Here is a 27,121-nt window from a genome sequence, read left to right as displayed (position 1 = left end):
TGGAGAGTCCATCCGGGAACTCAGTCTTCTAAAAAGAGGACAAGTCTGGGTTTTCCCAAGCATCGGGTAAGGTTTGAACCCACAACCTTAGCATGCCGAGGCTGTAGCTTTAACCACTGCCCCACACTCTCCCGCCTCGGGGAGCTTTTTTACCACACTGCATTGGGATGGAAGTTTAAAACTAGGATTGTAAGTCTCCCTCCTGGACCTGCGTAACTTAGCAGTTTTGACATATATTTATCTTGCTGACTAGCATTAAAAGAAAAAGGGAGATGCTCTCTAGCAGCCAATCAAAACATCCTCTGAAACTCAGTTTTCATTACAATGTTATTTCCTTAAGTAGAATGAGTCTTAAGGAACTGATTCCTGAAAGAGGAAATGATACTCAAAGAGGAAAAGAAAGTGTTTAATAAAAGCCCCAAAATCTGGTTTTCCCCTACATAAGAAAACACTATTAATAAAACCAAAATTCTTAATTCAGAAATAAGCAGCCAGTAATTTTCCAAAAAGCTTATGTATAACAGACCATGTAGCCCTTTTGCCTGTAGCTCTAGTCCAGGAACCAATTCATTAAAGAAGGAGCCCTTTTTTGATGTCCCCATTGGATTGTATTTTTTGGCTTTGCTTTTCTTGAATGGGAATACTGCCCCTGTGTGGTTGTTAGAAGATTGGCACCCCAGCATAGGTGCTGACATACAAGGGGCGTTCAAAATTTATCTACCTGAATATGAAAGAAAGTTGCAAGCGTGTTGTGACATGTGCAGATTGTGGCATGTGTCAGGGTTACTCATGGACAGTTGTGGCTCAGTGCGAGTCTAACATTCCAAGAGACAGGATGTCAAGAGAGTCCTTGTGCGAATCAAGTAAGAAACAGCTAGATTTGGAGAACAATTTGGTGATAAACTTTCTCACAAAAGAAGGGAAAAAGTCAAAGGAGATCCATGAATGTATGACTGCAGTTTAAGGGGAGTCTGCCCTATCATCCTACAAAGAAAAATTTGTCATAGAGCAACCAGTTCCATGTCACCACCAACTCCACATTGTTAAGTGGAGGCCTTTCTTGGCAGCTATAGAGAAATGCACTTCAGGGATTCCACATCTTCAGCTGCAGAAGCCTCAGATGTCTCCTTTCTCCCAGTGTAGCTGTGGTATGCAAATTGTTATCAGTAACCAGCTTCAGGTTGTTATCAGTCTTTTAATCAGTTGCATGTTAGCTGTGTTTTTTTTCTGAAGGACGTCATTCTTATAATCTCTGAGCAGAGGAGATCCGGGTTCCCATGCAGTTGCATTCTGTACTAGGGCTGCAGAAATGGGTACAGAAACTCCCTCCCAGGTTCCCTGGCCTCTGCTTTCCTCTTCAAGACCTGCCAGTCTAATAGTTCCAGTTTTTGTTCTAATGAATGAAGACAAGACACCCGGCTGCAAAATTTCCCTTTGAAATATCAGAATGGGACAATAGAAGGCTTCAAAACTTCCTGCTCTTCCTCGGCCTTGGGGCTCACTGAAGTTGTCGCCTTCCAAAGGACGGATTAAGACTTCTAGACCTCCAGTTTAAGAAAGGAACATCCCCAGTTCCAAGCAGCACGTTGACATTTGTAGCAGTGGTCTCCGATATTGGCGAATGATTGTGGAAAGCTACCTCCCCTTCTGAACATGACCAATGACACAGGACCCAGTGCGATGGATGTCACTACCACGGTTTATATTGCCGTGGAATCGATCATGGCCGTGTGTGCGATAATAGGCAATATACTGGTGATCTGGGCTGTCAAACTGAACCCTGGGCTTCAAAACACCACCTGCTACTTCATGGTCTCCTTGGCGTTGGCTGATGTAGCAGTGGGAGTCCTGGTCGTGCCTCTGTCCGTTGTGCTGAGCCTAGAGGTGGAAACCCCCTTCTATTCCTGCCTCTTCATGTGCTGTCTGCAGATTATCTTTACCACGGCCTCCATCCTTTCTCTCCTGGCTATAGCAATAGACCGCTATTTGAGAATAAAAATATCAACTAAGTAAGTTAACAATATTTATTTAGCATTTATATACCACTTGTAGCCTTAAGTGGCTCACATTCAGGTACTCAAGCGTTTTTCCCTGTCTGTCCTGGTGGGCTCACAATCTATCTAATGTACCTGGGGCAATGGGGGGATTAAGTGACTTGCCCAGGGTCACAGGGAGCAGCGTGGGTTTAAACCCACAACCTAAGGGTGCTGAGGCTGTAGTTTTAACCACTGGGCCACTCTAGAAATTGAATGTAGCAAAATTGAGCCAAGTCTAGGACAACAAAGCCATTGTGACATCACTGATGAGGCATTATGAGATCACAATACCAGCTCAGGTTATCAGAAGCTGAAACTTTTCACTGTTTACAGTATTCAATTTTCTATACTGTTCTCCCAGGGGAGCTCAAAATGTTTTAAATTAATTTATTCAGGTACTTAAGCATTTTTCCCTGTCTTTCCTGGTGGGCTCACAATCTATCTAATGTACCTCGGGCAATGGAGGGATTAGGTGACTTGCCCAGGGTCACAGGGAGCAGCGTGGGTTTGAACTCACAACCTAAGGGTGCTGAGGCTGTAGTTTTAACCACTGCGCCACTCTAGAACTCAAATGTAGTAAAATTGAGCCAAGTCTAGGACAACAAAGCCATTGTGACATCACTGATGAGGTTGGCTCTTATTGGTGGAATGAAGCATTATTCCATCACAATACCAGCTTTGCTTATCAGAGCCTGAAACTTTTCACACTATTTATTTTTCTATACTGTTCTCCCAGGGGAGCTCAAAATGGTTTGCATAAATTTATTCAGGTATTCAAGCATTTTTCCTTATCTATACCTGTGGGCTCAAAATCTATCTAATGGGTGACCCATCAAATGCGCGCAGAATGGCATGCCGAACATTTGAGTGCCAGCATGCTGCATTGAGGCATAATCAGGGGTGTGGGGGGGAACTCCCCCCCACACACTACACTTAACATTCAGTTGCTATATAGTGTTTACAGGTTCCCATAATCATCATGTAAACCTTACCCTAACACTTCTTCATAACTGTCAAAAATAAAAAATTGTTGGGTCTCAGTGCAGCATGGGTTTAAACCCACAATCTCAGGGTGCCAAGGCTGTAGCTCTAACCACTTTGCCACGCACTCCCCTAATAATTTCTCTAGATTTAGTCTTTGTAAGGTCCAACATTTCATTCTTTCTCTGGTCAGTGCCATGGGAAGAAGCTGGGGAGCCAGTGAGCGCTGAGTGAAGGAGGAAGCCATGGGCACCATTTCGCTTTTCTGTGACCCTTTCACTCGCAGCATTGGCCTTGCTTCCACTTTTCACCATATTTCTCAAAGTTTCGATGTTCTACTTCTCCCTTATATTTTTACACTTCTTGGTAGTCACATACCAAGGTTGGTTTTGCTTTTGGGTGGGAGCGGACAGGAGGGAGGTTTAAGTCCCCTTATCTGAGCTGATAACAGTTTCTAGATTCTGATGGCGATCAGTTCTGCGGTGTCTTCCGTTACATATATTCATTACTTGAGAAGAGGAACAGGCAAGGAGAGTTTTCAGAACCACTAGCTCTTTCTTGTCAGGAATCTGGAGGATTTGTGATGTTAATTCAATTTAAATAAATGTGCATCATGATATGCTCCAAGTTCAGTCTTGTTTTTTCCATTCTGTAAATGCTAATTTGGAGATTTTAATACGTCAACTATACTTAAGCACTGTTGCTTTAATGTGCTGCTGTTCACCCCCCTGTCCTCAAGGACTGACAATAGATCAGGTTTTCAAGATAGCATTAGTGAATATGCATGAAGAAGATAAACATGCCTGCCACCTCCATTTTTTGCAAATCTGTCGGACATAGTCAAGTCCTGGTAGCCATTTTGAAATTGGAGTGTCTAAAGACTAGAAAGGTAACAGATCTAAATTCACAAGTGAAAAATGCACTGTTTAGTAAGTCATGGGGGGGGAGGGGAGAGCCACAATCACTGAGACATGACTTCCAACATTGAAAACATCTCAAAACTCTGCTATTCAAAAAATCTTTAGAGTCCTCTTAACTCTTTATCTTTAGAGCTCTCCCTCCCTTCCCCGCAACCTCTCCGATGTCTCCCTCCCCTCTTACTATCTTTCCCAATTACCCCTCAAAGCATCTAGTATGCATCCAACCCATTTTGTAATCTCCTGGAAATGTCCAGCCATCTTCTTATGTAATCCGCTTGAACTGCAAGGTACAGGCGGAATAGAAGTCACTAATGTAATGTAATAAACAGTGGAGAAAAACTGACCTCAATACAGTGCCGCAAGGTACTCAAAACAATCTGTATCGTCACCGGTCTGTGAAAAAACTCCACACATGAAAATTATTAATCATACATTCTCATAGTTCTTTAAATAAATTTGTACTTCAAAATTTTTTTATGTATAAATATAGTTGACAAATTCTCTGGCTCCACACCAACAAGCTTGAGTAAAGGTGGCTACAACTTGGTAAGTTATCGTAATCAAGTCCAAAAAGCAAAGAAAATTAGCTTGAAAACAAACAGTCACTTATCTAACAGGTAACAGGTGCCATGTTGAATGCGACTATAGCCCTGAGCAGGTACAGATCAGCCTCACTCCTACCCCAATGGACCCCTTAGACCTTCAGGGAGGTACTCAAAAGCCTGGGAGGGAGGCTTAGATGGTCAGAGGAGGGACTGGGAAGCTTGGATCATGAAATGGAGCCAGAAAATGTTTGTTTTGTGTCATATCCCATGACAACATGAGGGTTGGGGGATTATGATGCTGAATACAATGCATTTTTGAATTCCATCACTGTTTTCCTCTCCACCACTTCCCTCGGGAGGGCATTCCAGACATCTACCACCCTCTCTGTGATAAAGAGTTTCCTAAAATTGCTCCTAAGTCTTTCTTCCTGTAACCTCAAATTATGCCCTCTAGTTTGACCATTTTTTCTTCTCTGGGAAAGATTTGGTTCTAAATTAATACCTTTCAAATATTTAAATGTTTGTATCATATCTCCCCTGTCTCTCCTCTAGAGTATACATATTTAGGTCTTCCAGTCTTTTCTCATACTTCTTTTTCTTCAAACCCCTTACCATTTTCATCATCTTCCTCTGGACCACTTCAAGTTTTTTTTATATCCTTCGCCAGATATGGCCTCCAAAACTCAACACAATACTCCAAGTGTGGCCTCACTAATGACCTATACAGGGGCATCAATACCTTCCTTCTGCTGGTTACTCCTCTTTCTATACAGCCTAGCATCCTTCTGACTAGGGCCACCCTTCGTCTCACATTGTTTAGATGTCTTTAGATCCTCTGAAACAATCACGCCCCAAGGACCCTCACTTTATCTGTGCTTATCAGCCTTTCACCTCCCAGAATATACGGTTGTTTCACCCAAGTAGCATACCAGGTTTCAGTTGGTGTAAGTCCTCGCACCCAAAATTGGGCATCAGAATACTTACTAAACCCCAAATTCTGATTATAGTGCCATGTTGTGCATTCAAATCAGTGCGCACAGCTAATTTGCATGCACAACTTAATTGTTTAATAAGACCAATTGGTGCCAGTAATTGGCAATTAGCATCTCATAACTGATGCTAATTGGTACTAATTAGACATTATGCAAACAACTTCGTAGGCGCAGTCAATAAAGTAGCGTGCATCAGTTCTAGTGTGCAAACCTCAAAAAGGGGTGTGGCCAGTTGAGGAGCTTGGGCAGATCACGGGCATTCCTAAACATTTTGCACACCGTTATAGAATACGCCCAAGCTGCACCCAACTTAGACACAGCTGTTTAGGTCTGGCTTTCCTCGGCCTAAATGGGTGTGCCTAAGTGTTATGCTGCATATGGCCGCTAAACATGATTTTGTATATGGTGCATGCCTTTTGCAGAATCGTGCTAAGCGCTGTTATGATCGGCACTGATGCATTCAGCCTGGAGAAACCTTCATACTGTAGAATAGCACTAGGTGTGAATTTTTTCCTGCACCTAATTAAGGGCCAGTCAAAACAAGAAAAGCGTAGGGAAATTGTTTGTAGGAAGTAATGTGTAGGAATGTGGCAAAACCAAACCAACAATTGGTCTCCAATTAGGTGTCTATCAATCTGAATGTTAATTTAGCTTTAAATTCACATACACTCAGAATTGTATAATTCAGCTGGGGACTAGAGGTCTGCACGGGAACGGGGATTGTGGGAATCCCGTGGGTCCTGCATGGTAATTGACTACACTATTGAAGTTAATTGATATATTTTTAAAAACTAATTAAACAATTAAGAGTTCTGCTCGGAACTCTGAGAGACAACTAGCGACGGCTAAGTCAAGGCACCCTTCAATACCTAAAAGTGCCTACCTGAAAAGTAGGCATGGATAGGAGCGTAACATAGGCATGGTTGACAGGTGTTGCTAGACGTAGGAGTTAGGCACCAGTAAATTAGGCCCGGTAAGTCCACTTAGATGCTACTAGGCGTGATTCTACAAGCAACGCCTAGCAGATGATTGACAGCCACGCAGAGCCACTTCGATGCCATTGATAGAATCTGGTCCTTTCTTCTCAGTTGACCTATAGAAATTTGAATCATATTAGGATTGGCTTAATTGTTCTTACTCATGTCTTCTCATTGATAGCAGACACGAAAACCATCCATCTTGGTAGTAGCTGTGTTTTATGAGTGGAACACTGTACAGCAGTATCATAAGAACCTAAGAACAGCCTTACCATGCCCAGTTGCCCGTTCTCAGTGGCCAATCCAGGTCACTAATACCTGGCCAAAACCCAAGGAGTAGCAACATTCCAGCATCTTAAAGGATAGCAAGATTCTGGAACCCCAATGAGAGCAACATTCCGGAGCTGAGATTGTGATGTCCTATTGCCTCATTCCACAGTGCCTCAGAGCCAACCTCAGCAGTGATGTTACAGTGGCTTAATTGTCCTATACTTGACTCACATAAGAATAGACTTACTGGGTCAGACCAATGGTCCATCAAGCCCAGTAGCTCGTTCTCATGGTGGCCAATCCAGGTCACTAGAACCTGGCCAAAACCCAAGGACTAGCAATATTCCATGCTACCGATTCAGGGCAAGCAGTAGCTTCTCCCATGTCTTTTTTAGCAAATATTCATTAGAGTTTTAATAATGCTTCAGAGATTTGGTAAGGAACTCCCAGTTTGATTTTCCCATTTGGTTCAGATGAAGTGCTTCTTAGTTGCAATGCATCTAGAATTCTGTTTAAGAAAATTCATTTGCTTTCCAACAGGTACAAGATCATCATAACTCCAAGAAGAGTTTGCTTGGGTCTTGTGACTTCTTGGGTCTTATCTGTTCTCATTGGTATGGTGCCAATGTTAGGCTGGAACAGGAAATCAAAAGAAAGTGACAAACATTTTGAGAAATGCAGATTCAATTCAGTTATGAGCATGGATTACATGGTATTTTTCAGTTTCCTTGGATGGGTTTTTCTGCCTCTCTTAATAATGCTTGCTTTGTACATCGAAATCTTCTACAAGATCCGGAAACTGGGAAGAAAAAATGCAATCAACCTGAGAAAGAGCCAGGCTGAGGGGATCTTTTATGGCAAAGAGTATAAGACTGCAAAATCACTGGTCCTCGTTCTCTTTCTCTTTGCATTTTGCTGGCTCCCTTTGTCCTTTATGAATTGTCTGGAATATTTCTACCCACCCATAGCACAAGAGAGACACTTCCGCCCTGTTCTGTATTTTGCCATTTTTCTGTCTCATTCCAATTCAGTTATGAACCCTGTGGTCTATGCTTTCAAAATACACAAGTTCAAAGCGACCTACATTCATATTTTAAGAACATACATCTTACATAGGTTAAACAACTCTGTTAGTTCCAGTACTGAAGATTCTCTGGACCAGCTCCCATAAGTTTAAATGCTGGCGACTGCCCGCAGAATTTCACTTTGAGAATAAAAGCAACAGGGTCTTTATTACTTGGTATTCATGAATTCTCTTGAACTTAGGAGGAACTGAGTTAATCCAAAGGAACGCAGAGGTTGCCTACTTAAGACTCCATTAAAAAAAATACCCAACTACAACAAGGGTGGAAGTGAAACTGTTATTGCCAAACCACCCCCCCCAAAAAAGCATTTCCGATATGAATATACAGTAACTTAGTTGGAAGAAAGGCGAAGACAAAAAAAGAAAGACTTGAGCGCCTCCATGCTGTCAAAATGATGTGTAATTGAGGCTTCACTCTGGAGAACGCCATCATCAGTGACTGACTCATAGGCAGCTTTGCTGTCAGTGTAAAGTTTGGAACACACGAGCCCTGAGGCTGTATAGGTGAAACTGGCAGAGTCAGCATTGGTGGGTTTTGGGGTTGTTTTTTTGCAAGGCAAAAGAGATCTGATTGAAAATTGCTTCGTATTTAAGCAAAAGGGGGCTTTGAGTTTTGATACTTGCATGTGGTTTGATAAACTAAGATTTTTCGATATGTATTCCACATGGATTTTTTTAATTATTCTTTGACAAACACTTTAGTTACTTGAGCAGAGGTTTTTTTTTTTTTTGGCTGATGTTGGTGGCTGTGCCCCACAATGAAGCCCTTTAAAATATCATTCTGGCAGACTGGAGATACTGGGTTTTTTCTTAATTCACCCTAATTGATTATATTTATATTAAAAATAGTTTCCTTTTTTTGTTTTTAGCCTACCCAAGCAACGATCACAAATATGGGGGGAAGACCTATTGAAGTTCTTTCCCAATTCTGTCTCCGTCCTGTCCCCACACACTGTCCTCATTTGCACAAACTTTTGAACACTTATGATTTCATATTTAAATTTTTTATTAAAGTATAGAAAGGGTCACTATTTTGTACATTTGTTTATAAGTCACAAATAGAGCCTTCCACTATTTCTATCTGGTTTGAGTAAAACCTTCCCAAATATTTAGTTTCCTATGTTTTTACATCATCTAGGAAGGTAATTGGATTTTCTTTCAGACTTGGGTATAGAAAACCTAAACTGTGTAGTGGATGAACATGAAAATAAGTGTCTATTAAATGTTAGAAATGTCCTTGATGCCAACAATGTTGCAGTAACAGTAAGATGCTTGAGCAGCTGGGCACATGATGGAAGAACATTACAGATGGCAGACAAAACACAAATGATGTCACTGAAATCCAAAAGCAGCTTCTGCAGTTTTTTTAAATCATTGATTTCAGTTGCCAATTGTCTAAGATGTGTTAAGTTTTTACATATTGATACTAGTCTCAAGTTTTTAGAGAATGACATGGGGATAAGTTTGTCCATGTCCTTGCGGGCTCTGTCCCCCATCTCCACCCTGCGGATACCTGTGGGTATATATCCCCGTGTCATTCTCTACTGTAGAACAGGAGACAAATTTTGTGCAGTACGAAAACTTTTGCTAAACAAGGCTCCTATGACTTAATGTGGATTTTTTTTCCAACAGTTTGCTACATAACAAAATTATGAGATTACCGTACATTTGAGTAAGCTTATTAATACCATTAAAACAAATTCTAGGCAAAGAGAATCTGCAGTGGTAAAGTGATGAAAAAGAATTTTGCTGGTTGGACCATTGTGACCATGAAGGGCAACAGTGCTGGGTGTCAAGTTGGGGGAGGGGGACCATTAGGGTTGTCCAGAAAAACCTAAAGCTAGAAAAAGTGCACAAATTGAAGTTTTCCCCATGAATTTGATTGTGCTTGGACAAAAAATTATATTTTAAAAAAATATTTTAAAGCCTATCCTGGGGTTGGTCAAAGTCACTGATTCTGTCTTAACAACAACATTTTGTTTTGCAAATAAACAGAAGCAAAAAACATTTTGGATATTGTCATGAAATTAAGCCTTCTCGTTATTTAAGCAGGTGCCAATCTGCCCCCCCCCCAAAAAAAAAACCCAACCCCAAACAAACCTTCATGAGAACCAAGACCATAACTGGACAAAGTGGCAGCTCCACCATCCTGTCTCCACCCCCACCCTCATCCCCTAAAGCTGGGACTCCCCTTCCTCTCTACAATCTCTGGAGTCTTCTCACTCGTGTCACCTTTTCAACAGCTGCTCTGCTCCTTCCAACCACACATAGCTCACAGTAAGTTGTGACCCTAGCATTTCAACAATCTTGGTTAGGTAAATGTATTCAGCAAGCTATGTTATAGGAAATTAATTACGACCACTTTGTTCAATAAGTTTATTACTTAGTGAGTGTTATTATTTTATAAATATTTGTATTTTTTATTGTATTGTATTTTGCTAACTGTCCAGCTCTTTTTAGTGTAAACCGCCTAGAACTTTTGGTTATGGCAATATAAAAGAATAAAGTTTATTATTATTATTATGGGACCTGTGACACTCCATAAGTTAAGTCACAATCTTTTTTTTGAAGCCTTTTATAATTATTTATTTATATAATGAAAAATTTGCAACTGATACAAATCAGACCAATGGGGGTGAAAGGAGAGATGGAAGGGTTGAGGCATACAGTTTCTGGAAGGGGCATAGAAGGAGATAAGATGCCATATAGGGGCAGAGAGATGGCAGACAGTGGATGGAAGGAAGAGACTAACAAGAAGATGAGGAAAGCAGAAACCAGTGAAGACAAAGGTAGAACAAAAATTTTCTATTTATTTATTGCTTTAGGAGACACGTGCCACTGTTTCTGTGGTGTTGCATTGTATGCAGAGTCCAGCTTCTTGCTGGTTCAATTTAACCTTTGTCTATGTATTTCTATTTTATCCCCCCTTTTACAAAATTGTGGAGCGTTTTTTAGCGCCAGCCGTGGTGGTAGCTGGTCTGATGCTCAGAATTCCATGAGCGTCAGAGCTGTTACCACCGTGGCTAAAATCCACACTACAGTTTTGTAAAAGGGGGAGGGGTTAGTTTGTGGTGACATATTCCATACTAGGCGAAGGTGTTTTCTGTGTTCGAAAGACATGGTTTTCTGTTAGGATCGACGGTGTAGGATTGATCTGTACTAGTCTGGCTTGTTTAGTTTTACAACGGGTGTATTGATGTTCTACTGCTCACTGCATATGAAAGATGCTGCCTTTTCCTAGGTACTCATGTGTAACGTGTGGCTTGTTACTAAAAATAATGTTTTTCGTACAGATGGGGGGGGGGGGGGTGCCAAAAAAATGATGGGCCCCAGGTGTCTCATATGCTAGGTACGCCACTGCTGGCGTTAGCGTCTAGCACGTGTTAAAGCCCTAACGCAGCTTAGTAAAAGGAGACCTATGTGTTTTTTGATCATTTTCTTGAACATTCTTAATTTCTTTGGTATTTTTAATTGTAAGTTATGATGTTTCACTGAAATAGGAGTTTAAATGATTTAAAGCTTTTTAAAAGGAAGGGTGTATCTATCCTTCTTTGATTTCCTTCATATTTCTTTAGGTAAAACTCCCCCCAAATAATGTGGGCTGGATGAGATTTCCTTTTTGATTTAGAATTGATGTAATTATATATAAGTTTGTATTCCCATTCCTGTATACTCGATTGATATGATTGAAAATTTCAAACACAAACACACCACTTCTTCAGGGCATGAAAACCATTTACTACATTCTGAAAATCCCAATGGAACCAAGAGCTAAATAAAGCAAAATACTCACTGCTGTGTTGATTCTCCCACATTCATTGCTGCCGCCGTCTAAATACAGTAAAAGGTCTTCAATGTTTATTGCCCCATTGCCCTGAAGAAGGAGGAAATATTTTTTTCAGAGACTAGTTAAGCTCTGGAACGCATTGGCAGAGGTTGTGGTAAGAGCGGATAGCATAGCTGGTTTTAAGAAAGGTTTGGACAAGTTTCTGGAGGAAAAGTCCATAGTCTGTTATTGAGAAAGACATGGTGGACGCCACTGCTTGCTCTAGATCAGTAGCATGGAATGTTGCTACTCTTTGGGATTCCGGAATCTTTTGTTACTCTTTGGGATTCTGTAGGAAATGTTGCTACACCTTGGGTTTTGGCCAGGTACTAGTGACCTGGTTTGGCCACCGTGAGAATGGGCTACTGGGCTTGATGGACCATTGGTCTGACCCACATTCTTATGTTCCCCGTCGGAAGGGTTTTGTTAGTGTGCTCACTCGGTTGCATTACCCTCATTTTTCCCCACAGCGTTCTGGAGGTTTTTTTTAAGCTGGCAAAGTTCTAGAAACTGAGCCGTATGTTCTGCTCTCTTCAATGGAGGTTTTTTCCTCCATTGAAGCTAAATTGTTTGCGGTTGTAGCTAATTTTTGTTCCTCCCTTCCTTTTGTTTTTTGAACCCAGCAAGATATAGATATATCTATACTGTAAAAGGGAAACACAGAATAAAGCCAGTGAGATTTGCTGAGCCCCCATCTCCGAGTCTCACATTGATTTAAAAAGGGAAGTGCTGAGGGAGAGAACTTCAGATCTGTTGGCATTATCCTTCAACCTGCTTCCAGCTCCTTTCTGAGACATGAAGTCCTACGCATTGGTTTTAATTTCTTTTGTAGCAGGTAAGAAGCAGATACAACTCAGGTGTTTGCAATTCTTCACTCATGGACAAGAGAGAGAAAAAGGGACAGGAACTCCCTCAGTGCTCCAGCTTTCTCTCAAACCATCTTCATTTTGGAGTTATATACAGCATGTTTAGAAAACTCCCAAGGTTTCCAATAACCTTATAGAGCTGAAAACCTCTTTGTAAATTTCTGAGGTTTCCAATAACTTTATAGAGCTGAAAACCTCTTTGTAAATTTCTGAGGTTTCCAATAACTTTATAGAGCTGAAAACCTCTTTGTAAATTTCTGAGGTTTCCAATAACCTGTACCATCTAAGGCTTACAATGTGATTTCAATGCTCAGAAGGTTTCTACAATTGTAAATGGCTTTCTAAAATGTTTAAAATACGTTCAGGTTTTCCATTAATTGAATAGAGTTCTATAACACATTTGTAGGAGCCAGAGGTTTCCTAAAATGATGTATACGCTATATAATGTAGTCATAAAGTTGTGCAGAACTTAATAATCTTTTTCTAAAGTCCCCAGGGCAGCCTATAGGGGCACAAGCTGGTCTTTATAATGTTTTTTGTAAGATTCTGAGGTTTCTTATAACTCGATAGCGGTGCATCTCAAACTGTGCGCCCCAAGGAGATTCTGGGTGTGCCATGAGAGATTCCAGAATTTTACTTTAAAAAAAAAAACAAAACAAAACAAAACCCCAAAACCTTTCCTTCGTAAGTATACACTAGAATAGATGGCATGTATGTCACGTATGCAAGAATCTGTCAATGTTATAAGCATCGGTGTGTGCGTAAGGATACAACTGCCTAGACAATCATCCTTTGGCACGATTGGTCCTTGAAAGCTAATGGCAAGTAATTTTAATTGTATTTCTGCAGTAATTATCCAAACTTGAGCAACAAAGCAATCGAGGCTTCGTTACCGTCTGGGTGGTCTTAGCTTTGTGAACTTGGATTTTCAGCTCCAACAGAAATTAAACTGAAAAAAACAAACAAAAACAAATGATTGCAGATGGTGGATGATGAAACGCGTTGTTTGCTTGTCAACCATCGGCCGCGTTTTCAGTTAATTTGCACTCAAAAACAAGCACCTCCATCGCATTGATTAGCAATTCTGTTCTATCTGCTTTACCCCCCTCTTTTGCGAATGCATAGCGCCCGTTTTAGCGTCGGCAGCGGCGGTAACTGTTCCGACGCTCATAGGAATTCTGAGCGTCTGAGCAGTTACCGCCGCTGCTGGCGCTTAAATCCACCCTATGCGTTCGTAAAAGAGGGGGCTTGTTTCACTGTTTGTTACGATTCCCCTTACATAGCTTAAAAAACTTTAATGTAAATAACTCTCCAATTTAATTTTTTCTTGGTTTTGTAATTTTATAATTTCAATTATAATGTGCCGCAAAAAACATTTGCTCCGTTTGATGTGCCAGAGCTAAAAAAAATTTGAGAGACACTGTGCTATAGACTGAGCCTTAAAATATATTTTTAAGGCTGTGGACAGTTTTCTAAAGTGTTGAGAAGATTTTTTAATAGATGTCAATATATAATATGTACAATAGTCCTAAGCTTTCCTATATCTCCCCCCCTCTTCCCTTTAATTAATTTGGTTTTAATTATGTAATTATTAACTTTCCTCTCCCCCTTTCCCCTCAAGCTCTTGTTCGTATTTGTAATTTGTCTATTTAATGTTCACATTCCCCCCCCTACAAAAATTTATTTTAACCTTTCATTTTTAGCATTGTAAACCAGCCAGGTGCACGTCAATGGTCGGTATATTAAAATTAATTAAACTTGAAACTTTATTGTGTTTACAAGGTCCCAAGATTTCCATAACTGAGTTTTATAACTTTATATTGTTATTAGAGTAGACTCTAGGTTGAAATATATCCTATAAGGTACATAGGCACTTTCTATTTAAGTTTTAGAGTTTGTCTTTATAACTTTGCTGAGCGCACAGATCCTAAAACATCCCTTGAATCAGATACCTGAGACCTGGGGAACATGATTGGTCTGTCCCTACTGGACGCACAGAATTCCTGCTGTGTACAGATGTTTCTGCAACACCATTTAAAACCATCATAGATTAAAAAGACGAGTTAGATGACCGAGTCCCATTTATAAATGAATTAGCAGATCAAATGAAGAAAAATTGCCAATTGTTACAGACCCAGGACTATTTCTTCAGCATTGGTGGAAGCTGTTTTTGACACTAGCCTGGTACAGCCTTGTAGGTGAAACGTGACGACATCAGACACTATTCCTGGGAGCTTTTGATTAATTACAAGCTTTTTCTTCATATGATCTGCTTGTTGTCTTCCATTCCCTGTTGGATATACAGTAGTAGATTTGCCTTACTGTTTCCTTACAAATTTATAAATTATATATGTTAAACCTATTAAAATATCTCAGCGAGAGCTCGGTGATGGTGGAACACTTCCCTTAAGTATAAAAGCAAAACAGGTTAGAGCTTTTCAGCTTGGAGAAGACTTGACCAAGAGGTGACTGATAGAAGTTCATCAAATGATGAGTGGGGTAGAACAGGTAAGGAACTTAATTGACCTGTCAAACAGCACAAAAACAAGAGCACACTTCGACTTACTGTCTATTCACACTCACACACAAAGCCATAATACATTCCCCTAACCTTTATTTAAAACATTTATAGCCCGCATAGCCAAAATCTATGTGGGTAACAGTAATATATACATAATTAAAACAAGACCCAACAAATCATAATAAAATGGCAATATACAGCCGTGAATACATATCTTAAAGAAGATGAGGTCAGATAATTGGATGCAGAGCTCAGGGCCGAAGGGACATCCTCCCACAATGACCGTTGGCTGTGGTCCCTCCCGACTAGGACCCACAATCCAGTCTAGGGGAAAAACCCCCCAAAAGGAAAAAGGTCTCCAAACTTCTGCCAAGGCTGGGCAGTGCTAATTGCCACAGCCTAGAAACTCGGGTTCTTGCTCAACAGGAATACAAGAAACCCTCACACGCCGCCAAGGCTTTCAGTAACCTTTCTTTTGCCTCAAGGTTGCAGAGACAGCAAGACCATTTAACTTCTCAGTTTTGCTAGTGGTCACAGTCTCAGCCTAACTTCCATTAAACCCTATCGGTTTCCATATCCCACTGGTCAGAATCAACATTTCCCTCTTTAGAGTCCATGGCCTCTTCATGGTCTAAAAAGTCTTCATCATCTGAAGCTTCCCTCCTGAATTCATCTAACATTTCAGCTTCCATAAAGTTAGATCTGACCTGGGTGTTAGGCTGAGGTATGCGGCTGCGCGCCCTTGGAACTGGTCTCCTGTCTCCATTCAGTTTTCTCTCCAGCATGGGTTGGTTCAGTGGCTGCCTCCTTTCTGAGCACTACTGCTGGTCCCTATAAGCCTCGGGATAATGAGCAACAGGTGTGCCTTGTTCCTGCCTAAATTGAGGACTGGAATGTTCCTGGTGTTGCCTGGAATTGTGTCCCCCCTGAATGATAGAAGATATGTGGTTCATCCTCCCCCTAGGAACAATATCCTAAGTACCTTTAGTTCCCCTTACCCATTGTTCTCCCTTCTCTAATTCTGGCGAAAACAAATAGGTACTTCCCTGCTCTTCACTGAACCTTCCTTTCCTGGCTGTAGTTCTGGGCTGAGGTGTTGGTGTGGGTAGTGTTTTATCTCTTTGGGAGAGTAGTTTTCCCTGCCTAGCCCTTTGCATAGGCATCCTTTCACTATCCGGCTTAGTCGCAGGACCTACCCTGTGAAGGTACACATAAGAATATAACATAAGAACATAAGAGTTGCCATACTGGGAAAGACCAAAGGTCCATCAAGCCCAGTATCCTGTTTCCAACAGTGGCCAGTCCAGGTCCCAAGTACCTGGCAAGATCCCAAGAAGAAAAACTGATTTTATGCTGCTTATCCTAGGAATAATAATAATGACTTATGGATTTCTCTTTTAGGAAATTATTCAAACTTTTTTTTAAACCCTACTATGCTAACCACTTTCACTGGCAACAAATCCCAGAGTTTAATTTCCCATTGAGTGAAGAAATATTTTCTCCGGTTTGTTTTAAATCTACTTAGTAGCTTCATCGCTTGCCCCCTAGTCTTAATATTTTTGGAAAGAGTAAACAAGCGATTCAAATCTACTCGTTCCACTCCATTCAGTATCTTATAGGCCTCTATCATATCTCCCCTGAGCCATCTCTTCTCCAGACTTCAGCCCTAGCCACTTTAGCCTTTCCTCATGGTGAAGTTGTCCCATCCCTGTTACCATTTTCATTATCCTTCTGTACATTTTCCTATTGTGAATGATCCTTGCCTCTGCCTCCTGATCTGCAGACTGCCTTCATATCAAAGATAAGGTCAGGAATGCGGTCGAAAACACAGACACATCAGTCACCTGCACCTATGATCCAGGGTACCAAGACTATGTGAAGTACTGGTGCAAAGGCTATTACCAAATTTCCTGTACCATTGTCTACAGCACAGCTGACACACGGAGCACTGGCCATGTAGCCATCCAAGACAAGCGTGCTGAAGGTGAACTGATCGTCACCATTACCAATGTAAAAAAGGATGATACTGGGTGGTACTGGTGCGGCATCGAAAGAGCTTATCTCTTGGACATCATGGATTACACGCAACTCACTGTGTCCGAAGGTAAGGGATGCATTGGTTAATGTGGATCACTTTGCTTTTCAATATTCTATTTTGAGATCTTAAATGACCACCGATAGAAATCTCTGAGGGCCATGTATGTGAAACTAGATAAACACGAGAGGCCCTTAGAAAGACAGAAATATAAGGCAAAGAGTGAAAAGCCCTCCATTCTCATTCAAACATACTGGAGTGAGGGGGGAAATAAAAAGAAGGTGATCTTATTTTTGGCCAGGTGAAAGAGTTGTTAAAGTGAGTCTAGAGAATGACACGTGGACAGAATTTGTCCCTGTCCCCGTGAATAACCGTGAGAAGCCATCCCATTTCATCCTTTAGTGTCTGTCTCAACCTCAGTCATTCTGCACCAGCATTCTTCAATGCAAGGCTTGATGGTCAGTGGCTGGGCCCATTCAGATCCTTAAAGAATGGCATGGGGATGGTTTCCTGAGGTTAACCACAGGAATGGGCACAACTGTCTCCATGTCATTCTCTATCTTATGTTAGCCAAGTATAAGACAATGAAGCCATTGTGACATCACTGATAAGGTTGGCTCTTAGGCATTGGTGGAATGAGGCTTTATGACATCACAATCTCAGCTCTGGAATGTTGCTACTCTTTGGGTTTCTGCCAGGTACTTGTGACCTGAGTTGGCCACTGTTGGAAACAAGATTCTGGGCTTGATGGACCTTCGGTCTGTCCCAGTACCGTGGGAAACCATCCCGTGTCATTCTGTAGTGTTTGTCTCAACCTCAGTCCTTCTGCACCAGCATTCTTCAAAGCAAAGCTTGAGGGTCAGTGGCTGGGACCATTCAGACTCTGATTCCTATGTGAGCCAAGTGTAGAACAGTGAAGCCATTGTGACATCACTGATGAGGCTGCTCTTAGGCATTGGTGGAATGAGGCATTATGACATCACAATAGCTGCTCTGGATACCAGAGACTGTCATTCTGTAGTGTCTGTCTCAACCTCAGTCCTTCTACACCAGCATTCTTCAAAGCAAGGCTTGAGGGTCAGTGGCTGGGACCATTCAGACTCTGATTCCTGCCTCTCTTCCTTAAAGAATGACACGGGGATGGTTTCCCACGGTTATCCACGGGAACAGGGACAAATTCTGTCTTGATGTCAGACTCTATTGTTCAACAATTATAACCCAAAAAAATAATCTACCAATAAGATCAAAATTAGATTCCACAGAAAAAAATTGATCAGTATCTCAGCACTTTATTTTTTTATGTCTCGGGAGACATTTATTGGAGAAAATGTTTGTTGGAATCCATATATATATCAGGACAATATGATGTATGAGGCAGTTCTTATTCAGACGTATGTCTGGTGCTAGTCACTAATGAGTTTCTGCCTGAGCCAAATAATTTCTTGTGTTGCATTACCAAGGCTCATACTGATGCCTATTACTTTAACTAGGTTTTTCTGTTTCTTTATTTTCTAAACAATTCTTTTCCCCATGAGAACTGTAGCACTGCTCAATTTTTTCTGTGAAGTCTCTATTGTTAACATCATAAAAGAACTGCCTTTCTCCATTAAACTGATCAAACCATCTGTGCTTTAAATTTGTAGCTCCTTTGGATACCTTTGGAGAATCAAACCAGTAAGTTTCATTTTTTACATACGGCTTGAATAATCTGAGTGGTCTATGAGCTGTCATATAATTTAGAAAGCGCAGAAGCAATGACCTTTATACTGTGTGTTGAGGAAGGGGGGCAATTGTTAAAGGGATTTACCTGGGTGAATAATTGCTGTGCCTGAGTTGAACTCATTTTGAAAAGCACACCAGGGCTACATATTTCAAGCCACACTAAAAAGAGCGTTCCTATGGGTGGTTCCTTTCTCTCATATTGTCAATATAATTTCTTCCACTCAGCCTTCACCAGGAGTGACGTAGCCAGAAATGCAGCGTCATTTTTTGAACCCTTGAGAAAGCCTAGAGAAAGGGCAAAACGGGTCCCGTCGGGCTTTGGAATTTGCATCTATTTAAGATGGAATGTACTTCCACCCAGCAAAGAAATACAACTTATCTAGAATGGATCTGATTAATATTAATGATATCTAATTAATAATACGAGAGAAAGGATGCACCGTTGAAAGTATTTTCAAGAAAGAAGCAATAAAGAATTCAGGGGGTAAAAAAAGGAGGGGGAGGTTTTGAGAATCAATGATGGAGGGGAGTGGGTGGCACAGTGATTAAAGCTACAGCCTCAGCACCCTGAGGTTGTGGGTTCAAATCCACACTGCTCCTTGTGACCCTGGGCAAGTCACTAAATCCCCCCATTGCCCCAGGTACATTAGAAAGATTATGAGCCCACCAGGACAGACAGTCCAGCTCTCTTCAGTGTGAACCGCCTAGAAGTCTCACGACTATGGCGGTATAGAAGAATAAAATTATTATTATTATTATTACCTGAATAAATTAATGTTCTGAGCTCCCTTAGGAGAACAGTATAGAAAACTGAATAAATAAGACTTGGCTGAGAAACTTATCTCGATTCTGTCCAAGCTGGTTTCTGAGGTTCTGAACAGTCTATACGTCCATCTGGGGGATGATGTTTTTCCTGTGGATGCCGCCGAAAAGTTCTCAGCCCAACCAACAAAGTTGGGGCAGTTTCCATCGAGGGCTATACACTTTCCCCCTCTTTTACAAAGCTAGCAGCTGCCGCGGCATAAGCCCCGAAGCCCTTTAAATCCCTATGGGCTTTGGGGCAATTAACGCAGCTTTGTAAATTTGGGGAGGGAGGGGGTAGTCCAGTGATTTTTCACTTTTTGTGTTCTGTATTTTTCTGATAGAACAAAAAAAAAAGTGGAAAATCACTGGACTACCCCCTCCCTCCCCAAATTTACAAAGCTGCGTTAATTGCCCCAAAGCCCATAGGGATTTAAAGGGATTTAAAGAACACAAAAAGTGAAAAATCTCTGGTCTAAGTGTAGAGCTCTCGATGGAGACTGCCCCAACTTTGTTGGTTGGACTGAGAACTTTTTGGCGGCCCCTCGTACAGGTGATTTTCAAGTGTACACGTGCCATTTGCTGCCGCCTTTTCTCCCCTCCTCTGTGGCATGCAGGCGCAAAATAAATGATTTCCAAAGAGAAGTAGCAAAGGGTCGCCTGTCTTTGAAAATGTTTCCTGAAATGCACAAGTTAAAAGTAGTTGATTGCCCCTTAAACCCGGAGAAGCGCTGGTTGTTAAATTGCAAAGCCCCCCCCAGGCCTATTCGTTAGTCTTTTGATGGGATTAGACTGGGTTGCTTATGACCGGCCATGATGGAGAATATCTTCCTGGCCCCAGAAATTTGCATACCATGAGCTTTATAGACCTCTATTCACCAGGGGCACAATTAAGAAGCAGATTGCAAGGGAAATCCTTAAAATTATACTCCTAGGAATTCCACCAAAATAAACATCAAAATCTGGAGATTGAATTGTCACTCTAATTCTATTCATAAAATAGTGGTGGGAAAACATCAGACACCCGTATCCAAGCCCAACTTATCAGTAAAATTACTGCAAGTGGCATTTCTGCATGGGTAGATGTCAATCATTGGTTAAATCTACCCCTCCCCCCCCACACACACTATTGATCCTCTTAATTATTCTGTTTTGTGCTTTATTAACATAATAACACTAAAGGCAGTCAAATTAAATCAAGGCGTTTGTTATAAAACATTTATCTGTGGCAAATCCCAATGGGAACCTGTTTCACAAGAGCCTCCTCAGGGGAACATATGGTTGTATTAACATTTACATTGGCTTAAATCATTAGTTCCTTTACTGGTTTGCATTTCCGTCCTTGAAGGGCTGTATCTACAAGAGATTCCTTGATAGAACATTATCGTTCCAAGCAGGCAAATGGGTCAAACGCTTAACCAAACTTCATTTCAAACGCACTTATCCCTTTGATAAACTTCTCTGACCCCCACTTCTGCCATGATGTATTTCTAAAACACTTCCAGACAAATCTGATTAACCTTAACATGCAAATGTAATTTTGAAACTCTTCTGTAATATCACCGTCTGTATACAGTCTCTTCCTCTGTAAACCGCTGTGAACTGTTTGTGCTATTGTGCTATTGTTATTATTATTTCCTGCAAGGCCGCACTGTTTGATACATTATTAATGTGGGGGAGGCTATTAAAGATTTGCATCCGTGTAGTAAGGGGGGGACACTGGCACCCCTTCTATTCTCTGGTACCCTGCCTCTTCCCGCTCCTCCCCTCGCCACCCATACGCCCCCTTCCATTCCCCATTCCCCTAGTTGTTCACTGCCGTGAGTAACAACTTCAATGTGCTCCACACGACCGCACCATCTTTCCCGCTGACGTCACTTCAGGGTGCCATGCATAGGAAGTGATGTCGGAGGGAGAGCCAACAGGGTCGCAAGGAGAACACTGATGTTCTTGTTGCTCGCTGCAGTGAACAACTAGGGGTCCGGGGGAAGGGAAGGAGGCGTATGCGCGGCGGGGGGAATCGGGAAAGGAGCAGGAGGCCGAGGCCTCGCTATGTCACTGCTTGTTATCTGGGTAATAATAGTGGCACTTGAAGGATTTGTCTCTACATTGAAGGCAAAGCCATGACATTGCATCGTCTACATAGAGTTTGTCATCGTCTACATAGAGTTTGTCATGTGTCTCTCCAGTCACTCTATTGAAATCATCCTTCCATTGGTTCTCACATCACTTGTGATGTTTCTTGCTGCTCTGGCCATCCTGCTTGCAATGAGAAGGAAGAAGCAGAAAGGAGAAGCTGGTAAGCCACAGATGAAATTGTTTTACAATAAGTTGACGTTGCATTCACAACAGTCTTGCCTTGCAGTATGCAGATTCTCAGAAGTTAATGTGTCTATGTAAGATCCATCAATACAGTGATCAGTCTTTGAAAGAACCCATTAATGCAGTGGATCTTGACCCGCAACGAAAAACTCATGACACAGATTTCCAGACGAGGCAGGCAACACGTGCAAGCCTGTCTCATAATGGAGATCCTGAAAGCCTGACTGGCTGGGTGTGTCCCAAGGGTTGACCCATCAAATGCGCGCAGGCCAAACGCATGCCAACAATTGCGCCCTGACATTTGCACGCATGACAAATGTGTGCGGGAGGTCCCCCCCGACAGGATACTTTCTTGTCTTTTTGAGGGGGGCCCCCCATTACACTTAGAGGATTCCCTTCCTATCTACTGTTAGGGTTAGGTTTACAGCACGATTATGGAAACCCTTTTAGTGGATATCTGGAAGGCCCTGATTTTCTGAGACTCCTCAGGCCCCGTCCCTTGGGAGGGGCTTGAGGCGCCTGAAGCCCCTCCCAAGGGACAGGGTCTGAGGAGTCTGAGCAAATCAGGGCCTTCCAGATATCTTTCACGGGCTGCACTTGTCCGTGCGCATTTGTCGGAGCGGAATTGTCCTCCGTGGATTTGTCAGTGTACCATCCCAAGGACTCGGACCGAGAGCCCCTGCTTTAGTCTATATGGGAAAAGTCATCCTCTGTATACAGGATCCACGAGACTATGTAATAGAGAGTAAGGTAGGGTTATCAGACGTTCGGATTTCCCCGGATGGCTTTTCAAAACCCGGCACTATGTCTGGGTTTTGAAAAGCTTCCCCACAAATTGTTTCAGGCAAGAGGGCATCCGCGCATGTAGGGATGGCATGAGATGATGTTACGCGTACATGATGTCATGGCATCACATCCGCGCATGCGCGAATGCTTTCTTGTCCTACCAGAGCAAGCAGTGTGTGGGGGGGCTAGGGCGGGATTAGGGGCAGGACTGGGGCATAGCGGGCGGGGACGGGCAGGCCTGGGGGATGGGTCTAGGGCAGTGGTCTCAAACTCGCGGCCCGGGGGCCACAAGCGACCCGCCAGGTACTATTTTGCAGCTCGCGGTCTGTACTAGTGCTGCCCGCTCTTTGCAGTGTCCTCTGGCTTCCCCCCTGGCCTCCAGCTCGTACCTTCAGATAATTACTGCAGCATGCAGAGAAGATTGCCAGTGCTGTAGCGATCCTTGCAGGCTGCCGTCATCCTCAGCATCACGTTCCCTCTGCCGCGATCCTGCCCCTGACGTCAGAGGAGGGGCGGGACCGCGGCAGAGGAAATGTGCTGCGGAGGCCGATGGCAGCCTGCAAGGAATGTTACAGCACCGGCGATCCTCTCTGCAGGCATGGTAATTAGCTGAAACTAAGACCGGGAGGCCAGGGGAGAAGCTGGTGGACGCTGCAAAGAAGGGGGGAACATGCAGGCCTTTGGGGGAGGGAAGATTTATAAACTATAAAGAGTTTTACCTCATGCGAAATTGTCATTTCTATAATAAGACATTAACTTTTTTTTCTGTGGCCCTCCATGTACCTACAAATCCGACTGTAGCCCTGCAAAGGGTTTGAGTTGGAGACCACTGGTCTAGGGGGTCTGGATTTTAATAATGTAAAATCTGTCAATCCTAGAGTAAGGTCTCTGAAGGTTGCATGAGTTTTGCATTCAGTACTGTAACATCAGCCCCTCGCCCCCTTTTACAAAACCGCGCAAGAGGTTTATAGCACCGACCGGCACGCTGAATGCTCAGCGCTGCTCCGACGCTCATAGGAATGAGCGTCGGAGCAGCGCAGAGCATTCATCGCGCCAGCCAGCGCTTAAAAACCTCTTGCGCGGTTTTATAAAAGATAAGGAGGGGTAGATGTGATGCTCCTCCGGGCTCAGTGGGGATTTTGGAAGAACCAGATACCGCAGAGCTTGCTGAAGTATTTCATCAGTTAGGAAGTCACTTCTAAAGAACGTGAATTTTCAGACACTCTCTTATACCCTTGTGATCAGAGCTTACTACATAACAAGAAGTTTGGACACGAGTTTTAGTTACTCAACAATATAACTTCATTGCTGTATTAAATACAAAGAGTATTTTTTAAAAAAAAACATCACTGAGTATTACGTTGTTTTGGGGGTCTTTAAGAACACGTAGGAAGGCTTTCTAAGGGGCTGATGTGTCAGAGTCTCTGAGGAAGATTTGGTCCACAAAGACATAAGGATAGATAAACATTTTCTTTTGTTGAAAAGAGTTCTCAGGGGTGAACTGTTATCCCAGTAAAATCTCCGTTAGGTTAATCATTTTTTCTCCATCGCCCTCTGTCCAGAAAGAAACCCAAACCAAGTTTCAAGTCTCAACAGAGAAAATGCAAAGCAGATAAGGGACAAGCCAGAAATGTTTACAACAATGGTGAGTCATAAAAAGGGCTTTTATACTTCCTATTTCTCCTACTGTAAACCGCGTCGAGCTCTACGAACGTGGAGATGATGCGGTATAGAAACCTAAGGATTAGATTAAATTAGTGCCTGCAGGGTCTTGGTTTAATACCTGCACTCTCTAGGGTCTTAAAGATAATCGCAAAAAGAGAAGGGTTTGCAGGAAAAGGAGGATGGAAATGGTGCAAGGGGAGAGGCAGCAAGCCAGTCTCTGTGCTAAAGTTGCTCCCAGTTTCCATATTGGCATATCTCAAGACCAAGATTGTAGGATTTGAGCAAAACTTGAAAGGTGGGGCAGTGCAAGGGATGGCAGAATAAGGGAAAGCCTATCAGATCCATTCTAGATAAGAAGTTGGAACCGAGACCCCCCCAAAGTCATAACATAACATAAAATTGACTTATAGACTGCATAACCATGAGGGTCTGTGCAGTTCATACAAGATTAAACTTATATCACAAATAGAACCGTGAAGAAAATTCATTGCCCAAAAATCTAGAAAATAAATAAGCCTTTAAGTGTCTTCTGAACTCCAAGTATGACAGATACAAAGAATAGTTTCCTAAAATCTTTATCCCAAAGAGCAGCAGGATATAACAATGTACGTTCATGATATCTTTTAAATTTGCAACCCTTCACTGACGGGTAAATGAAAAAAGCACGAGCTTTGCGAGAATATTTCTTCATGTTTCTGTTTTCCAGCCTTCAAATCTTGTGGAAGATGGCGTCACGTATAGCACAGTGGTGCACCATCCGAGCAAATTCAACGAGCCCTGCCAGTTTCCTGCCTCCACTGAGTATTCAACGATTTCATACAAATAGTCAGTATAAAAGCATCAGCCCCTCACCAGCAACTGCTAGCAAAGATCCGCCACCTCGTCCACCCCTCCACTTCTGAACTTCTCTTTATTTCTAAGGGGTAGAAGGGACTTAAAAGGAGAGACAACTGAACACCTTTGGTTCCCTAGCTCTCTAGTGGAGGAAAAGTCCAGTAAGACATGGGGGGGAGGGGGGGAGCCTCTGCTTGATGGCGCGCTGATGTCCTGTGCGCGATTGCCTGCTCTGTATTATCCTGCGCGTTTTTGTCCCGTCACCAGATGATATTGCAGTAATCGTGTTTGACTCTGGACATACAAAATGCACGTAGCAAGGTGTGAAAGTCATTAATCCGTAAAGGTGTCAAAGTATAAAAACCTCTTTTTAAAACAAAATACCGGTTGGGCCATAACCCCGGTGGTTCCCCCTTCCTCCGCAGTCCACTGCCTATGAAATAAAGTCCATCATTCTCCATGGCTTGGATATTCACTCAAGATTGTTCTTTATTACAAAGAGGGCTGTTTGTCCGCTGCAAGGTCCTGCAAGCCGGATAGCATAAAATGTGAAATAATGTACAACTCCAAAATATTAGCAATAAGTTCAGGATTTTATTGAAACAGTTGAATATAAGGTTGGCGCTCCGGGGTGGCGGACACCTAGTGAATCATCCTGCTGGAAACACAAAGTGGCGTAAGAAACATCGTCCTTCCGGGGTCCTGAGTCCTAGAAGAGGAAGAAGACATGGAAGTGATTCGGGAGAGGGGGGCAGAAGCTCAATGCTGAGAAGCAGTTTGTAAAGTATTCACAATTACCTGTTAAACAAGTGCAAGTTTCCAAGTTTATTAGTTTTTAATATCCTGACCATCAAGCAAATATCTGGCCGGTTAACAATGTCTTATAAAGGATAAAAATTTTATAACATAAAGTGAACGTAAATGACATAGACTAGACAAACTGGAAGGTGAGGAAAATAGTGGAAGGAGGGGAGAAATTACATAATTTAGTAAAGACGGAGAAAGTGGGGAGAGGATAGAACGAGAGGGATGGGGTAGCATTGTTGAGAAAAGCACTTACTCGCGGTAAGAGGCAGGAAAAAAGAAAGAGAAAGAAAAAATAAGAGGAAGACATGAGAAATGAGTGGGCGAAAAAGCAACGTTCAAATGACTATATTCGTATTAATTAATAGTAGTAATATAATATTTCTGTCTCGCCTATCATTTCACTTCTAGATATCATAGTAGTGGCGTAGCAAGGGTGAGTAGCGTCTGGGGCGATAGCGCCCCTGCCCCCCCTCTTCTCTTCCCCCCCATTCCTTCTTGTCCCCCCCCTGCCGAGTATACACCTGCCTCTTCCCTTCCCCCTTTTCCCAGCGTGAGCAGCATCACGAACTGGCTGCCCGCATCATGTCGGCTCGCCCACTGACGCGGGACCTGGAAGTGATGTCGGAGAGAGCCAACACCGACGCAGGCAGCCAGTTCGTGATACCGCTCGAGCCGGTAACAATTAAAGTGGTATGATTACGAGCCCCTTAAGGTTTAGTTTAGTTTAGACCGCCCCAGGCGCTGTCTTGGTTGGAGGGCTGCCACCTCTGTTCCTCTCTGTCCCCACCCCCCCAACCAGATCTCTTTGGCTCTTCGCTGCAACAAGTAGCATCTAAAATCAGCTGCTCACTCTGGCCTCAGCTTTCCCTCTGAAGTCACTTCCTAGTTGCGGGATCAGGAAGTGATGTCAGAGGGAGAGCCAAGGCCGGTGCAGTTAGCAGGCTGGAGGGTGACGGGACAATCGCGCGCCAGACACCAGCGCGCCGACAATCGAGCGCTGACAATTCGGGGCAAGACTCAAGCGCACCACGGGAAAACTTAGTTTTAAAGAGCTTCGACAGGGGATGTGGGGGGGAACCCCCCCCCCCACTTTACTGCATACTGTTCACAAGCCATTGGGGGTGTGTGGGG

At 42.6% G+C, this 27,121-nt stretch overlaps 1 protein-coding gene across 3 annotated transcripts; it reads left to right on the top strand.

Annotated features, from left to right (window-relative positions):
• The first annotated feature begins 1,653 nt into the window (after positions 1-1,653).
• Positions 1,654-25,652, top strand: LOC117347836 (adenosine receptor A1-like). 3 transcript variants are annotated; one of them, XM_033919259.1, is made up of 6 exons: positions 1,654-2,009; positions 16,947-17,122; positions 18,697-18,727; positions 21,766-21,875; positions 24,247-24,329; positions 25,056-25,652. In XM_033919259.1, the coding sequence occupies exons 1-6, from the start codon at positions 1,654-1,656 to the stop codon at positions 25,173-25,175; spliced, it is 876 nt and encodes a 291-aa protein (XP_033775150.1). In that variant the 3' UTR covers positions 25,176-25,652. The 3 variants fall into 3 exon arrangements, with proteins under 3 accessions (XP_033775150.1, XP_033775152.1, XP_033775151.1); XM_033919260.1 differs by lacking the exon at positions 1,654-2,009 and adding an exon at positions 12,323-12,466 and having other exon boundaries at positions 16,802-17,122; XM_033919261.1 differs by lacking the exon at positions 21,766-21,875.
• Positions 25,653-27,121: the final 1,469 nt, after the last annotated feature.

The sequence above is a fragment of the Geotrypetes seraphini genome, chromosome 13, assembly GCF_902459505.1.
Source record: "Geotrypetes seraphini chromosome 13, aGeoSer1.1, whole genome shotgun sequence".
Taxonomy (NCBI): domain Eukaryota; kingdom Metazoa; phylum Chordata; class Amphibia; order Gymnophiona; family Dermophiidae; genus Geotrypetes; species Geotrypetes seraphini.
Note: the sequence above shows the minus strand (reverse complement) of the source record. Positions and strands in the feature narration are given on the sequence as shown.

What these genes read in the sequence shown, in the direction of transcription:
- LOC117347836 (XM_033919259.1), top strand. Translation starts at nt 1,654, where the DNA reads ATGACCAATGACACAGGACCCAGTGCGATGGATGTCACTACCACGGTT. An exon ending in AGAATAAAAATATCAACTAA is followed by an intron (nt 2,010 to 16,946) that starts GTAAGTTAACAA and finishes CATTGTCTACAG; the next exon opens with CACAGCTGACACACGGAGCA. An exon ending in ACCTTTGGAGAATCAAACCA is followed by an intron (nt 18,728 to 21,765) that starts GTAAGTTTCATT and finishes GTGTCTCTCCAG; the next exon opens with TCACTCTATTGAAATCATCC.